Here is a 16,808-nt window from a genome sequence, read left to right as displayed (position 1 = left end):
TTTCGTGCCTATTCACTGGCTCACTCACTCCTTCATTGATCCGTGGGTAAATTCACTCCACTCTTGCAGCCAGATGTGCTCGGAATCTAATGTGGGCCGAGCCTTCTGCTCTGTGGACAGGCCGGATTAGACACAGGCCTGTGTCTTATACCCTCGAGAAGAGAATGAACTGACCATGTCGACCCAACTACATTGGGAGCCAGAGACGAGGGGAGGGGAGCGTCTTCCATGAACACCTGACCCCGGGGGAAGAGGACCAGAGAGAGGTACCTAGGAGGTGCCATACCTGAAAGGAGTCTTAAATGATGAGGAAGAGTTAGCCAGGCAAAGGGAGGTGGGATGCAGGAGGGAAGGGGAGGGGGCTCCAGGCAGAGGGGAAGGTGTGAGCAGAGGTGGAGTGGGAAAGCTTGAAGCTGGTGAGGCTGTCAGGGTGCCTGGCTTGTGCAGGGCATGAGACCGGCTCCGGAGCTCACACCTTTCCCGTGGGAAGCCTGGGGAAAGTTTCAAGAATGGAAGGATGTGATCCAGTTGGCAATGCAGAACGATCCTTCTGGGGTCTGACTTGGAGGGAGAGTGGTGGGGGGAGGCCACTTAGGAGGTGTTATTGGTTACGGAAATGTCAGCAGCTGAACAGATAAATCCAACAGCTCAGTGGCTTCACACATAGTGTCTGTCTTTCTTGCGTGAAGTCTAATCGTTCGCAGTGGGGCGGGGTGGGGGTGCCCTGCTCCATGCAGTCACTCGGAAGAAGGTTTGTCTTGCTGTCCAAAGTTGTCCCAACGACCGATGATGGGAGGCTTCTGTGGACCAGGCCTGAAAGTCGCGCCCAATGCTCCCCCCACGTCCCACTGACCAGAACTCAGTCCCAGGGCCGCAGCTGATTGCAAAGGAGGCTGAGAAATGTATGTGTGCCCAGAGAGAAGGGGAAATAGATTCTGGTGATGCTCTAGCAGTCTCTGTACAGATGCCAATCAATTATCATGAGAGTTGAGCAGAGATTGTGGGACAGTTCCCAGAAGAGGAAGTACAAATAAATAGCTCTTAAACTGATGACGATATTCAACTTCATTCACAATAAGAGAAATCCAAATTAGTACTATAATGCAGTGTGCCTAGGGCTGGGGAAGAGAGGGAGATTGCTAGTGGATAAAGGCTTTCTTTTTGGGGGTGATGAAAATATTCTAAAACTAAATTGTGTCATGGTTGCCCAACTCTGTGAATATTCCAAAAACCAAAGAACTTTAAATGGGTGAATCTTACGGGTGAATTATATCTCCATAAAGATGTCTTTTTTTTTTTAAGCTATAATGCAGTGCCAGTTTTCACCCATCAGATTGGCAGAGACTAAACATTTGGTAAAAGAGGCTTGGGGAAAGCGTATGTTGCTGATGAGAATGTAAATTGGTACAAACCTGGGAAGGCAATCTGGGAAATATTTATCAAAAGACAAATGCACAAACCTCCTGCACGTAGACTCTGACATATAGGAGACAACAGGTTAAAAGACTATTCACTGCGCCACACTGTGAGAGCAAAAAAGAGGGGATGGGTGGGAAACAATGAAATGAATCAATGGAATATGATGTAGCAGTTAAAAGGAATGGGGAAGCACTTTAGGTACTGATATGAAACAATCTCCAAGATGTTATCGAAAAAAAAAAACACAAAATATGGAACAATGTGAAAATGATGGGCCTATCCATGTTAAAATTCTATTTATGCATTTGCTTATCTACTCACAGACTTCTCAAGAAAGACATACAAGAAAGGAAAAGAGGTTACCTTTGGGAAGAAAACTGGGTAGCTGGGGACAGGGATGGGGAGGAGATATTTTCCGATATATACTTTCATACATTTTGACTCTTGAACCATGTCAAAAACTAATATATTATCTGGTCAAAATGTAAATATAAGAAAAATTTAAAAGATTTGAGCCCTGAGTGTCAGAAGAAAACTGTGAAAGAATACTGAAATATTTAGGAGATGAATCAGCAGGCCTGGATACCTGCAAATAGGAGAGATGGAAAAATGCCAAGCTTCTGGCGTGGGTAATCCAGCTAATGTTTTTAGCCAATCCAGCTAATGTTTTTAGCCAATTTACATCGCTCTGCCTTAATTTCACTTTTTTTGTATGCTGTATGGTGGGAGTTACATTTCATTCTTTTTCCATTTGAATGGAAATTTTCTGTTGAATTTTTTGTTTGTTTTATTTGGGAAGCGCATGGGACAGGAATCGAACCTGGGTCTCCCACGTGGCAGGTGAGAACTCTACCACTGGGCTACCCTCGCACCCTGTGCTCTGCCTTAATTTCCTTGAAATTAAGTCCAGTAAGTCTCTGCTCTAGTTGAGGTTGCTTTTTCATGTTTGTTGTATTTGCGTGTTTCAATGAGGTTAGACCCTTCTGAATACATTTTACTACTTTCTTTTTTTTTTTTTTTTTGCCAGCTCTGCACTTCCAGTATGTTTATTTACAAATAAAAAGGTAAAAATCAAAAGCGTACCTGGCTTGATGGGGAAATAGAGTTTTGCTTCAGAATTCGTATTCCTTTCAATTTGCATTTTGTTTCCTTTTCCATTCCTTTTAAATCCCGTGTCTTCTATTACTAGAAACTTTGTGTAGTTTCCCAGATGGTCTTTTACCAGTTATATTTTCTCTTTTATGTTTTCATATCCTTTATCTATTTACCTATTAGGGACATAAAGTTTTAGTTAGCCACTTACGTGGGATTTTCATGTGATAAAAACATTAGCCTGTCATATTTGTTTCAAACCTTTTCTCTAGTCACGTTTGTCTTTCATTTTTGCCCTGATATCTGATCATTTGTATTTTTACATCGTGACCTCTGTGCATTGATTTCATCTGTGACTCCCACTAAGCTAAGAACCTTCTTTTCCCTCAACAGTTCTCAGAACGAACCAGCTGTTATCCTATGGACTGGTTTTGATTATTTACTTACTCCTTGTTACTTGCCTTTATGGTCCCCAAGTGCCTGATTTCCAGTCCTTCTGGGGGTGGGGTGGGGTGGAGGGCGCTCTGAGGTCCGCAGACCCACCCTTCCCTCCTCTTTTCACCTCTGCTTCTCCTCTGGTCCCAGAGAAGTCCCTGCTTCCTCCTGCTGTGCAGGCAGGAGCAGTGTTCAGTGCCAGAACCAGGCTTCCGTCTTCACCCGAGGGTAGCAACTGCCACTCTTAAGACAATAACCCACTTTACCCAAATGTCCTCTCTTCTATTTTTTTAGTAACACCTTTGTTATTCACATTGTGAAAACCTTGTGTCTGATGCTCCTTTTATCGACCTTATCAACAGACCAGTAAGACATACGGAATAAAAATAAATAATAGGGGGAACAAATATTAAAATAAATTTAGATTGCAATGCTAGTGATCAGTGAAAGGGAGGGGTAAGGGGTATGGTACATATGAATTTTTTTCTGTTGTCTTTTTATTTCTTTTTCTGAATTGATGCAAATGTTCTAAGAAATGATCATGATGATAAATATACAACTATGTGATGATATTGTGAATTACTGATTACATATGTAGAACGGAATGATCATAAGTTAAGAATGTTTGCATTTGTTTGTTGCTATATTTAAAAAATAATAATAAATTAAAAAGATATAATTCACATACCAGAAAAAATTTACCCAAGTGTACAATTCAGTGGTTTTTAGTATCACAGGGTTGTGCAACCATCTCCACAGTCAAGGTGAGAACCGAGCCATCACCCAAAAAGAGAAACTTCACACCCATTAGGAGTCACTCCCCATGTCCCCCAACCTTCCCCCCCAGCTCTTTAGGCTTGCCTATTCTGGACATTTCATATAATGGAATTGTACAGCAAATGGTCTTTTGTGCCTGTCTTCTTTAACTTAACATAGTTTTTGTGTGGACGTGTATTTTCATTTTTCTTGGGTAGAAACATAGGAGTAGAATTGCTGGGTCATATGGTAACTCTATGCTTAACCTTTTGAGGAACTTCCAAACTGTTTTCCAAATGGCTGCACCATTTTACATCCTCACCAGCATTGTATGAGGGTTTCTGTTTCTCCACATCCTCACCAACACTTGTGTTTTTTCTTTCTTTTTTGGGGGGTGGGTGGGTGCATGGGCTGAGAACATTTGTTTTTTATCTGTTTTTTTTTTTAATAGCCATCTTAGTGGGTATAAAGTGACATCTCATTTGGTTTTGATTTGCATTTCCCTAATGGTTAATGATGTTGAGCATCTTTTCTTGAGCTTATTGGCCATTCATATATTCTCACTGGAGAAATGTCTATTCAAGTCCTTTGTCCATTCTTAAAAATTGAGTTATTCACCTTTTTATTGTTGAGTTGTAAGGATTCCTTATATATTTTGGATACTAATCTCTTCTAGTATATATGATTTGCAAAATTTTCTATTCTGTGAATTGTCTTTTCACTTTCTTCACAATGTACTCTGCAGCTTAGAAGTTTTTAATTTTGTTGGAGTCCAAACTCCAATTTACCTATTTTTTCCTTTGTTGCTTGTCTTTTTGTATCATATCTAAGCAACCATTACCAAATCCAAGGTCATGAGGATTTACTCCTATGTTTCTTCTAAGAGTTTTATAGTTTTAGATCTCACACATTTAGGTCTTTGATTCACTTTGAGTTCATTTTTGTATACCACATTAAGTAGGAATTCAGTTTCAATCTCTTGCACATGGATAGCTAGTTGTCCAAGCACTGTTTGTCGAAGACTATACTTTCCCCCATTGAATTGCCTTGTCATGTTTGTCAAAAATCAATTGCACATAAATGGGAAGGATCTTTTCCTGCTTAGTGGGTTTGAATATGGTTATTGTTTTGAAATTAAGGTAGAAAAGATCTCAGATATGAAAAAAAAAGTATTTGAAAAGCTTGAAAGCAAACATTCCAGAAAAAAGATGAGGGAGAGCCTATCAAGTTTCCCCAGGGAGGCTGAAGCCACTGTACCCTGTCCGATATGCCGCAAACTGGAGAATTACGTTTTAGGGGAATTGGAGTAGACCCGTGACCTAGAGCCCTGTCTTCTCCATCTGTGAAATGTCCCAAATAGGTCAAGGGATCCATCTCCTTAGCTGCAGGGAGGATGTTGAGGGAAGGATATTCTGACTGCCTGTCACTTCATTTCTCTGAGCATCAAAAGTTCCATCTCTGAGACGGGGATAGTTTGAGGAACAAACGAGGTGACTCACGCGAATGTGCTCTGTGTGCTGTGAAGTACTGCTGATGATATCGGTGGCGCTATAGGGATGGAGATGATGACAAAATGCTGGCTGGCAGGGTTACGACTTGACCCCACCCCAATGCTGGAAGCGCATCTGCAATGTTCCTACAATGTGGCCACTCAGCCACAGCCCCTATAGTGACAGGGAGGGAGCTCAGTGTGTCCTAAGGTGGCTGTTTTCTATCCGGTCCCTCTGCGTGTGTGAGAAGGTGTTCTCACCTTCCAAGTTGAAAAGTCATCGTGTGATATCAGCTATAACAGGGACTGTGAGAGGTACTTTCTATGCAGTGTTTGCCTGATCTTTCAGATAATCTTGGGAGGTAAATATACTACTGTGTACCCCCATTTAAAAGTGGGGGGCCAGATTCAGAGAGGTCGTGACTTTTCAAGGTCCCACGCTATTAAAAATGCAGGAAGGATTTGAATCCAGGCCCCCTGACACCAAAGCCCACACCTGTGACCTCCAGGCTATTTTGTAGGTTTCCCCCATCAGTTCCCAGGCAAGGATCTTAGGTCAGTCCCTGGGCTATGTGGAGCAGGGTGGCCCTTCCTGTCCACACTGGCCCTTGACCAGCCTCTACCAGATGTCCATCTCACCAACGTCGCTGTACAAAAGACGTCTCCAGACTACCACCCGGAGAAGGTGAGAAAGTCGGGCTCCTGCTGCCCACGGGTCCAGCCTTCTCAGACTGGGCCAGGGTGTAGGTGGGGGGTGGAGGGGAGGGTGGGTGGCAGAAAGCCCAGACAGGACTGTCTTGGTCTCCTGCTTCACCAGTGAGGTCAGGCTCACCTTTTTACATTTGTAGGGTCCAGAGTCCAAATAGAGACCCACCTACCATATCTTAATGTTCAAAAGCTACAAATCAAGCAAACACGCTGCTCAACAACATATATTCCATCTTCCGGCCTTGACAAATATACTTAGAGAATAACCTGCAATGCAAGGATCAAATTCCAAATCCTCAGACTTTTGGGCGTTAAGGGTCAGCATGGGGTGGGCTTGGGGACAGCTGGCCCCCAGCTCCCAGCCTGCCTCCTCCTTTCCCTGCTTTTCCCGCCCCTGACTCCGTCCTACCCAGGGAGGGGCCTCAGGTACACACTCACAGAGGTCCACTGGCCACTCCTCGGGCCTTGGAGTACATGCATGGACAGGCCCGGGGAGGAAGTCCACACAGGCCATCTGGGCCGGCACTTCTGGGGCCCTGGGCACCTTGGCCGTGGCCTAGGAGGGAGCGGCCTAGGCTTTGGGTGGGCAGACTGCCTCTGGCCCTGCAGAGTCTCTGGCCCACGTGATGGGCACACCTGGCATCCTAATTGCAGGACTCAGGGCTGTGACCCACAGGCCCAGGCCAAGGGCCGTGCTGACGGCAGTGGTTGGAGGGTCCTGCTGGCCCGGCTCCCGTTAGCTGAGGTTCCCTCTTCCCGTTAGCTGAGGTTCCCTCTTCCCGTTAGTGGAGGCCCCCTCTTCCCGTTAGCTGAGGTCCCCTGTTCCCTGCCCCCCAGGGCTGTAAGTGGATGCTCCAGCGCTTCCGGCAGTACCTGGCCTCCAAGCACGGGCCCGAGGCGGTGGAGGCGCTCTTCAGCGACATGGACAACGTCTTTGTCAAGAGCCTGCAGAGCGTGCAGAAGGTGATCATCAGCGACAAGCACTGCTTCGAGCTCTATGGCTACGACATCCTCATTGACCAGGATCTCAAGCCGTGAGTGGGAGTTGGGGGGCGGGGGGCTCCTGCTTGCAGGCTTTGCACCCGTCTTCCCAGGTCTGAATCCCAGCTCTGCCGCTCCCTACATGCGTAACCATGGGCGCTCCGCCTGCCCACCTGTGAGGGAGGGGGTGGTCATTGCACCTGGGCTGACAGGGTTGTCTTAGGGAAGGACTAAGGTCCGGTCTGTAAGGCACTGAGCCCTGGCTAACAGGCCCTTCCGAAGCATCTGCTGAGTGAGGGGACCCTGCCCCAGTACCAGGCGAGAAACCTTCCCTCTGAGAGCCCCGGTGCTTTGAGGATGCAGAGCGCCCTGTAAGGGGACATTGCCACGTGTCTGTCCCTGCCGAGAACTGGGTGGACTCCCACAGTGCTCGTGGAGGAGGTTAAGCTGATGGGTCGAACAGGCCTGAGCTGCCAGGGGCCCTCCCATGACACCCAGGACGCGAAGCCCCATGGGCTTGTTCAGGGACCTTGAGCATGTGCTGCAAGCCAGGGGCGGAGCCAGGCCCAGGGTCCGGGGCTGAGCTGCTCCCGCAGCACTGCAGTCCCAGGACCCAACCCCCTGCCTAGGCTCACTGCAGGGGGGTTGAGGGGCTTTCCGAGCCAAATGTGGGAGCCCTGGAGCAAGACTGAACTCAGGCCCTGGCTAAAGGGATGGGTTCCGGCACCAGCGGGTTCCTCTGCTTTGCCCCCCACAGCAAGGTGTGGCTGCAGGGCATTACGGTGGGCCGGGGCAGGGGACAGGCTAGGGAGGCGGCAACACAGAGTGGAAAGGTCACTTGGGGACCCTGTTCTTCCCTGACCCGCTCTGTGCCCCAGGTTTCCGTCTAAAATTAGGGGTTGCACAAAACCAGAGGTTGCAAGTTAGAGGCCCTGGGGCTGCTTTTGCCCTGCAGACACACTGAGTTTGGCCCTCAGAATGTTTTTGTTGGTTTGTTTTTTTAATTTGAATTTGTTGACAATTTCTAAAAATTGGGAGATGGTTACACAAAAATCTGGATCTCTGGCTTTTCTGGAAACATCAATCTCACAGTTCTTTTTTTAAAAATTTTTTAATTTATTAATTAAAAAAGATTAACAACAAACAAAAACATTAACATATCATTCCATTCTACATATATAATCAGTAATTCTTAATATCATCACATAGTTGTATATGCATCGATTTAGAAAAAGAAATATAAAGACAACAGAAAAAGAAATAAAATGATAACAGGAAAAAAAGACTATACATACCATACCCCTTACCCCTCTCTTTCATTTATCACTAGCATTTCAAACTAAATTTATTTTAACATTTGTTCCCTCTATTATTTATTATTTTTTAATTTTTTTTAATTAAAAAAAATTACAAGAAACAAACATTCCCAACACATACACTCAGCAGTTCACAATATCATCACACAGTTGCATATTCATCATCATGATCATTTCCCAGAACATTGGCATCAATTCAGAAAAAGAAATAAAAAGACAACAGAAAAATATAACAAACAGAAAAAAAAAATTTTACAGGCCATACCCCTTACTGATCCCTTTCATTGATCACTAGCATTTCAAACTAAATCTGTTTTAACATTTGTTCCCCCTATTATTTCTTTTTATTCCATATGTTCTATTCGTCTGTTGACAAGGTAGATAAAAGGAGCATCAGACACAAGGTTTTCACAATCACACAGTCACATTGTGAAAGCTATATCATTATACAATCATCATCAAGAAACATGGCTACTGGAACACAGCTCTACATTTTCAGGCAGTTCTCTCCAGCCTCTCCATTACATCTTGGATAACAAGGTGATATCTACTTAATGCATAAGAATAACCTCCAGGATAACCTCTCGACTCTGTTTGGAGTCTCTCAGAATCTCACAGTTCTTAATTCCTCCTCCCAAAAGGCCGGGGCACCCCTTCAAACATGGAACGCATCTTTCCATGCTGCCACAGTTCCCACCCCTCCCTGCTGTCTCCCCAACCCCAGACACGGTGAGTCTGTGACCATTTACAGGTGCACTGTCACTGTTGTTCTTGTGGTAGAATTAAGAGGAAAGGGAAGTTTTTCCTGTACTCACATTTCTATCAGAAGAGGGAGAAAACAATATCAGAGCCTGAGAACACCATAATCATTCTTCCACTCTGCCAGCTTCCCTCATTTAAAGGTCCCCATGGGAATTTAAAGCTTGTGACAATCGTCTTCAGAAAGTCCTAGCTGCTGAAAGTTTTCCCCAAAATGGAAAAGTGGAGGGGAAAGCCCTGGCTGAACTGCGGGTGAGGTCCCTCTCAGGGGAACCCCAGAGGCCCAGGTAACCCTCAGGCTCTCCACTGCCCTTCCTGCCAGGTGGCTCCTGGAGGTGAATGCGTCCCCGTCGCTCACGGCCAGCAGCCAGGAGGACTATGAGCTCAAGACCTGCCTCCTGGAAGACACGCTGCACGTGGTGGACATGGAGGCCAGGTGCGGGAGGGCAGCTGCGCGCAGGCCCCTGGGCTGCCGTCCGCGCTCTCGGGGACCACCCAGCACCCTGGGGCTGGAGTAGCCCTCGGGTTACTCAGGATCCGCCTGCCCCACCATTTTTTTAAAAAAATTTCTATTGCATAGTATAACATATATACAAAGCAAAGAAATAAAAAAGCAATAGTTTTCAAAGCACTCTTCAACCAGTAGTTACAGGACAGATCCCAGAGTTTGTCATGGGTTACCATACGATCCTCTCAGGTTTTTCCTTCTAGCTGCTCCAAAATATAAGAGGCTAGAAAGCTTAAGTCGTTTTTATCATCACAGTAGACTTTTTTCCCTTTTTTTTGGTGAAAAATAACATACATACAAAAAAGTGATGAATTTCAAAGCACAGCACCACAATTAGTTGTAGAACATATTTCAGAGTTTGACACAGGTTATAATTCCACAGTGTTAGGTTTTTACTTCTACCTGCTCTAAGATACGGGAGACTAAAAGAGATATCTATTTAATGACTCAGCATTCATATTCATTATTTAAATCCTATCTTCACTCTATAACTCCACCATCACCTTTGATCTTTCTATCCTTCTCTTTAGGGGTGTTTGGACTATGGCAATTCTAACTTTTACATATTGGAAGGCTCTGTCACTAATAAGGGGTAGGGAGATGGAGCTGTCTGATATTCTGGAGAGCCTGGGCCCTTTAGGTTTCAGGATTTATCTGGACCAGGGACCCATCTGAAGGATGTAGGTTTCTGGAAAGTTACTCTGGTGCATAGAACCCTTGTAGAATCTTACATATTGCCCTAGTGTTCTTTAGAATTAGCTGGAATGGTCCTGGTTGGGGGTTGGCAGGTTATGATAGATAACAACTTCTAACAGAAGCTTACATAAGAGCAACCTCCAGAGTAGCCTCTCGACTCTATTTGAACTCTCTCTGCCACTGACACTTTATTAGTTATACTTCTTTTCCCCTTTTGGTCAGAATGGGATTGTTGATCCCACAGTTGCCAGGTCTAGATTCATCCCTGGGAGTCATCTTCCATGTCGCCAGGGAGACTTTCACCCCTGGATGTCATGTCACACGTAGCGGGGAGGGCAATGATTTCACCTGCAAAGTGGCTGCCCCACCATTTTACAACTGGAAAAAGAGATGTCCACACAGAGTCAGGTCTTGGCCCAAGGACTCAGCCTGTTCAGGGCAGAGTGAGGCCTTCTGAAGCTTTCCCATACTCAGCCCAGCAGGATTTCCTGGAAATTACCTGACTGTGGGACCCTAGACTGGTCATTTCACCTCTTGAGCCTCAGTTTCCTCATCTAAAATAGGAACCACCATGTCTAGTTCCCAGGGTTATTAGGCTAATTTAGCAAGATTATTTCTTAGTAAAGGGCCTCACTCACAGTAAATGCTCACAGTGACGGGTTATTTATCATTATAATGAAAAATTGATAGTCCTAGCCAGGAGTAGCTGAATCCAGGTGGTGAATCAGTGGTGGTTGGTTTATCTGTGCTCCCTCTCTTGTCTTTCATTTCTTTCCTCTGTATTAGCTTTTCCCCAATTATCCCAGCAAAAGTATAGGGCTGATTCCCATTTGTGGATTGGTCACCTGCCCATCCCTGAACCAATCATAGGGACTCTGATTGATCACCCCCCACCTGAGTCACATGGGCTGAGGGTGAGGGAGGAAGGACTGGTTCTCAAAGGAAAAACAGAGGTACCCATAGGCTGAAAGGTGAAAAGGATGCTGAGCAGGCAGAAACCTCACGTGATCACTACACCTGCTGTCACTGATTCATTCAACCAGCCCCTGAGCCCCTACTGTGTGCTGGACACTGTGCCAGTCACTGGGGATGCAGTAAAGAACACGGCAGGCCCAGTCCCTGCCTTTGTGGCATACAAGGTCTGGGAGGAGAGCAGGCTTTAAACCAGAAATCACAAATAGGTGCTTGCTATATGGGAGCCTTGGGGACAGAAATGGATGGCCCCAGTGAGACTTGCATGGGCACCAAGGACACGTCCAGTGAATGGACAAAAGAGGGAATCCCGAGAGGGTGTGCACAGGTGTGTGTGGGGGGAAAGGGCCAAGGACCTGGCTTGAGTTCTGGGCTCCTCCAGGTGTACTTTCATTGATCCTTTGTGTCTCCTGCCCATCTAGGCTCACGGGAAGAGAGAAGCGAGTTGGGGGTTTTGACCTCATGTGGAATGACGGCCCCGTGAGCAGAGAGGAGGGGACCCCTGACCTGTCAGGCATGGGGAACTTTGTGACCAACACCCACCTCGGTATGTGGGACTGGGTGGGGAGTGGGTGAGGGGACGTTATGGGAGGTGCTAGCTAGTCCAGGGGGCAGCCCGGCCCTGCGGCTAGGCTACGTGAATCAATCTGCTGCTTACCACATGGGTGACTGTGGGCAACCTCTCTGCGCCTCAGTTTCCTCATCTGTGAAATGGAGACTAAATAGTTTCTGTCGCAATATACACCTGTAACAGTGATGGCACTTAGTAAGAGATATTATTAATCGGTCAGCTGGAAGTGAAGTGGATTTCAAAAGGCTTGGGTGGAAAACAAACAAAAACACATAATATGTTAAAAGAGAAATTAAGGACTTCAGGGTTTCACTTGAAATGGTTATAAAAAGTGACAATTTTCCCCAATTATACAAATAATTCACACTTATTATTTGAAAACTAAAGAAGGAAATTAAAAAACCATCCAGACATAATTGTCTTTAACAATTTGTTGTATTTCTCTCCAGTTTTTTTTTTTTAAAAATGCATATATTCGTACTTTTTCTTTTACAAAATTGGTGCCTGGCTGGAGTTTTGAGTTCCATTTTTCCCTGTAACGCTTTCCCATATCATTCAACATTAATAAGAGTTTCCATTTTAGAAGCACTTTTTGGCCAGGCCTGGAGTATATATTTTACATTTCATTTTTAGGAAGCTTTATTGTCGTTTGTAGATGAGAAAATGATATCCACATGTTACGTAATTTGCCAAACCTCCCAGTTGTGAGTGATAAGCCAGGACTTGAACTTGGGTCTGACTCCAAAACCTGAACACTTAACCACTAGGCTCTCCTGCCCCTTCCCAGAGTTAAAAACAAAATTATCATAAGCTGAAGTATTTTATATATATGCTTGTATATATGCCAAAACTTACTAACCCAATTTCTTTTCATGGACATTTGGCAGAGTTCAATGATTTACTCTTATGAATAATGCCAGGATGAACGTACACTGGGGACAGACTCCTAGAAGTAGGATTACTGGGTCAAAGGGATGGCAGTTATTACAGTTAAATTGCTCTCCAGGAAGATTACACCACTTTGCTTTGAATTTTTATTAAAAAAAAAACTTTGCCAACTTGGTAGGTTTACAAAGCACTAACTCGTTCTTTTATGTGTGTTCATTTGATTACTGGTGAGGTTTCAGTTTTTTAAATGCATGTTTCTTCTCTTGTAAGCCATCTAAACTCTTTATCCATTTTTCTATGGCTTGTTAAAGTTACAAAGGTTTGGATAGTACTCCATTACGGATATTACCTCTCTGTCAAACTTATTGCAAAACATTTTCCTTATTTGCTTTTTAAATTTTGTTTGTGATGCCTTAAGTGCAAATTAGCTTTAAGTCTTTTTTTAGGGTTTGTTATGATTTATGATTAGGTTTGGCTACAATTAACTGAAAAGTCAACAAATAATTAGAGAGGGAGTGACTTGTCCTGGGCCTCAGGAAGTCTCTGCCGCACTTAGCATCACCTTGCTGCCCATGCTTGGTGCTCATGGCTATAAGATGGCCCTCCACCTCCAGACAGAGTTCTTGTCCCAGACAGGAAGAAACAAGAAGGTCCAAGGGCTAAAGCCTTTTCTTCGAGGTTTTGACCCTATTCCAAAAGGGAAACCCTTCCAGAGACCTCTGCTGACCTCTCATTGGCCTTCAGAGATGCTAAGGAGAGGGGGTTTGTGAATGGCCTTTCAACAACAGATCCCTGGTTTCTGCCACATTGCTTTGATGAGGTTGACTATACAGTGCTTTTCAAGCTGGACAGGCATGCAGTCACCTGGGAATCTTGTTAAAATGCAGGTCTGGGTTGGGGCCTGAGACTCCTCATTTCTGACATTTCTAACAAGTTCCTGTGTGATGACCTACTAGTTAACTATTGCTGTGTAATAAACCTTCCCCAAAACTGGTAGCTTGAAATAATTTTATTTGCTCATGATTCTTCAGGTCTTGCTTGGGATCACTCAGGGCCGCAGGCTCCTAGCACATTAACTGAGGCTTGACAGCTTAGGAAGGGCTCATTCACACATGTGCTGGTTGGTGCTGGCTGTTAGCTGAGCCCATCTTTCCATGTGGCTTCTCGTCCTCCAGTGATCCAGCCCTGGCTTCTCCATCTAGTAGTCTCGGGGCTCCAAGAGGGCAAGAACAGAAGTTGTAAAGCCTCTTGAGGCCTAGGCTCAGAAGTCACGCATTGTCATTCCATCACATTCCATTAATCAAAGGAAGTTGCTCATCCAGCCCAGATTCAGTGTGAGGAAATAACCTCCACCTCTTTATGGAAGGAGCAGCAAAGTCCCCTTGCAAAGAGGCATGCATATGGGAAGGAGAGGGATTGTTGTAGCCATCTTTGCCAACAGTCCACCACAGGCATCAATGTTGCTGGTTCCTGGATGCTGTCTAAATAGCAAAAATGAATAGGTGTTCTCAACATTGGCTGCACAGTGGAATCATCTGGAGAGCTTTAGAAAATATGGATGCTGTCAGGGATAATGATGTGGTTGGTCTGGGCATCGGTATTTTTTTAAGTTACCAGATGACTCTAATATGTAGCCTATGTGGAGAACTCCTGCCTTCAAATTCTCTAGAATAATTTTTAAGTTTCCAGTTGAGTGTCTGGGAGGAGGATGGTGAATACAGAAGGAGCTGGTTGGGATAGGAAGAGTACTGATGAAATGAGTTAGGATGTGTTGAGTTTGAGGTGCCTGAGGATATCCAGGGAAAGAAGAGGAGATACTCAGAGACAAGTGTAGAACTCCAAGAGCTTTGGGAGTAATCAATGAGCCAATTACAGTTAAAAGCTAGTAGTCCTTGAAACTTATTTTGGAAAACCCTGGAAGTGCATAGAGTGGGCTCTCAGCTCAGTGAAGTCTTGATGGTTGGTGAATGAGGTTTAAGAGAGGCAGCTATGAAGTATGGGGGAGCTGAGGAAGAAGGCAAATATCTCTAGGTCAATACTTGCGGGCACAGGGATTGCTTCATTCAGGCAGTATTTGTGAGTGCCATCAAGTGTGCCTGGCACAAGGTGGAATGACCCACGGAGTTGCCTCAAGATCAGCTTAGAGAGCAAACAGGAAGCAGGTAACACCATGCTTGGTCAGGGTGGGAGAGGAGGCATCTCAGCAACTCATGTCAGCCTCTTGGCACGGACCGCCTGGGACACACTTCCAGGGGACTATGGGCCACTTGAGGAGAAGATCTATATTTGATTTGTTGTTTAGCAGATCATGCCTGGCACACAGGGTTGGGTAAGGAAAGAAAGCTAACATACACTGAATGCTTATTATGTACCAGGCACCGTGGTGGCATGAAATATATTTTCATTGAAAAACCACAAGGAAAAGCAGTTTGGGATAGTGGTTAAGTTCTTAAGCTCTGGAACTAAGCCTAGTTCAAATCCCACTTCAACTTATTGTGTGATTTGGGGCAAATTACTTAACCTCTCCAAGCATGTAGGGACTCGAGGAATTAATCCACATTCAGCAGTCCCTGCCTTGAGGTAAGCAGTGAATTAGTGTTATCTATTGTTACTCCATAGGGTAGGTATCATTATCCTATATTTTACAGATGAGAAAACTAATGCTCAAAAAGAGGTACACAGCCTGTTTGAGAGCTATGGCAGTTCTGGAGTGGAGCCAGGATGCAAACTAGAAGCCATCCGTGGTTGCACAAGCCCTGCTGTCCCCTCCTTTCACCAGGCAGCAGGAGCACAGGCTCAGCAGCTCTTCCACACCCCCTTCATCAAGGACAGGCACTCCCAGCATGCACACCTCCTCTCTTCCAGGTTGCATCAATGATCGGAAAAAACAGCTGAGGCAGCTGTTCCGCTCCCTTCAAGCCCAGAAGAAAGCTTCCAGCTAATCCTCAGCCACCTGAAAGAAAGAGACCCTGGGAGGTGATACACCAGTTCTCTCCCCAGCTCCCAATTTCCTACACAGGGAACCTGGTAGCATCTGCCTCCCTCCCTCCAGCCTGGCAGCAGTTTTGCTGGCTCAGCAGCCACTGCTGGTCTCCTGGCTTGGGCCCTCTCTTCCCCCACCCCGGGCATCTTTGCACCAGAAGATGGCCAATCCCTGGGGCTGGATGGATTTTAACCTTGACAGACTGGCCCAAAGGGGAAAAGTGCAGCAAGTTCTGCTACTCCAGAGAGATCATGTCTAATAAACGAGTACAGGCCTTACTTGGCGAGTCACTGCACACTGGGCCTGGCTCAGGGAATGCTGTTGGCTGCAACCCAGTCCCCCTGACTCTTGACCCTTGGATGTTTCTCAGGTCAATGCTGAAAAGGTCCTTCAGGAACAAGTTTTGGAGCTTGGGAATTTGTCATTAAGCTGTGTTTGCAAAGCAAGCAGTTATTAAATTGTATTTACTGGGAGTCGGAGGGGAAAGGCTGAGCCCTAAAACACCCACCTCTGCTTATGGTACCATGACCTTGCATGTCAGAGGACTCCAGGGGCTCCCCTGACCATGAATTGAAAATCACCATCCTCTTTTCTCAGATGGACAAGTTAAGGATCAGGAAAGGAGCTGCCTAGGGTGGGTCCCAACAAAGGTGTTTTTATCTAAGTCAGCTCGGTGATTTAAACAAATCAAGGGATTCCCTAGGCCTTTCTTTTGAGTAAGTAGCTGGACTACCTTGGACTGGTAGGCAAGGAGATGATCTGAGGAACTGGATATGAGTGAAAATTTCTGCATTTTCCACTTCCTGTATTCATAAACCCCAGAAGGGTTGCAACAAGAGTGGGCTGGTGGATTGTTAACTGCTCCGTGAGGGACCTACCATGGGACCCCAGGCAGCTCCCTTGACTACTGTGTTCAGGGCAGTTCTTCCAGCTGCAAATGGCAGGCTGACTGTCTAGGCTAAGCCCAAATGAAAGATCTGAGTAAGGAAAACACTGAGGGTCTTGGTAAATCCAAAAAGGGAACCAGCCAACCTTGGGAAGGCCAAAGCCAGGCTATTCTGGACCTCCTGCCTTGAGACAAGGGTCTTCCCTCCATTCCCAAAACTCAGGCAAAGCCAGACAGCCCCTGGCACAGGATCCAGGTTCCAAATTCCTAGGACAAAGAATCTGATTGGTACATCTTCAGCCTAGCATCCACCCTGCTAGATAGGAAGGGGCAATATTCATTGAGCAAT

The 16,808-nt window shown here is 45.6% G+C and overlaps 1 protein-coding gene across 4 annotated transcripts in view; it reads left to right on the top strand.

The window, feature by feature from the left end:
• Positions 1-16,808, top strand: part of TTLL9 (tubulin tyrosine ligase like 9) — a 72,269-nt gene that overhangs the window by 51,482 nt on the left and 3,979 nt on the right. For 2 of the 4 annotated variants that reach the window (XM_077111842.1, XM_077111827.1), the window contains exons 11-15: positions 5,818-5,876; positions 6,737-6,933; positions 9,278-9,391; positions 11,554-11,678; positions 15,456-15,937. In XM_077111842.1, coding sequence (XP_076967957.1) covers positions 5,818-5,876; positions 6,737-6,933; positions 9,278-9,391; positions 11,554-11,678; positions 15,456-15,532 — 572 coding nt within the window. In that variant the 3' untranslated portion in view covers positions 15,533-15,937. Of the gene's footprint in view, positions 1-5,817; positions 5,877-6,736; positions 6,934-9,277; positions 9,392-11,553; positions 11,679-15,455; positions 15,938-16,808 lie in introns of those variants that run through there. The other 2 variants (XM_077111834.1, XM_077111852.1) reach the window with 2 other exon arrangements.

Source organism: Tamandua tetradactyla, chromosome 1 (assembly GCF_023851605.1).
Source record: "Tamandua tetradactyla isolate mTamTet1 chromosome 1, mTamTet1.pri, whole genome shotgun sequence".
In the NCBI taxonomy this organism is placed as follows: Eukaryota; Metazoa; Chordata; class Mammalia; order Pilosa; family Myrmecophagidae; genus Tamandua; species Tamandua tetradactyla.
This window is presented reverse-complemented; position numbering and strand designations above follow the sequence as displayed.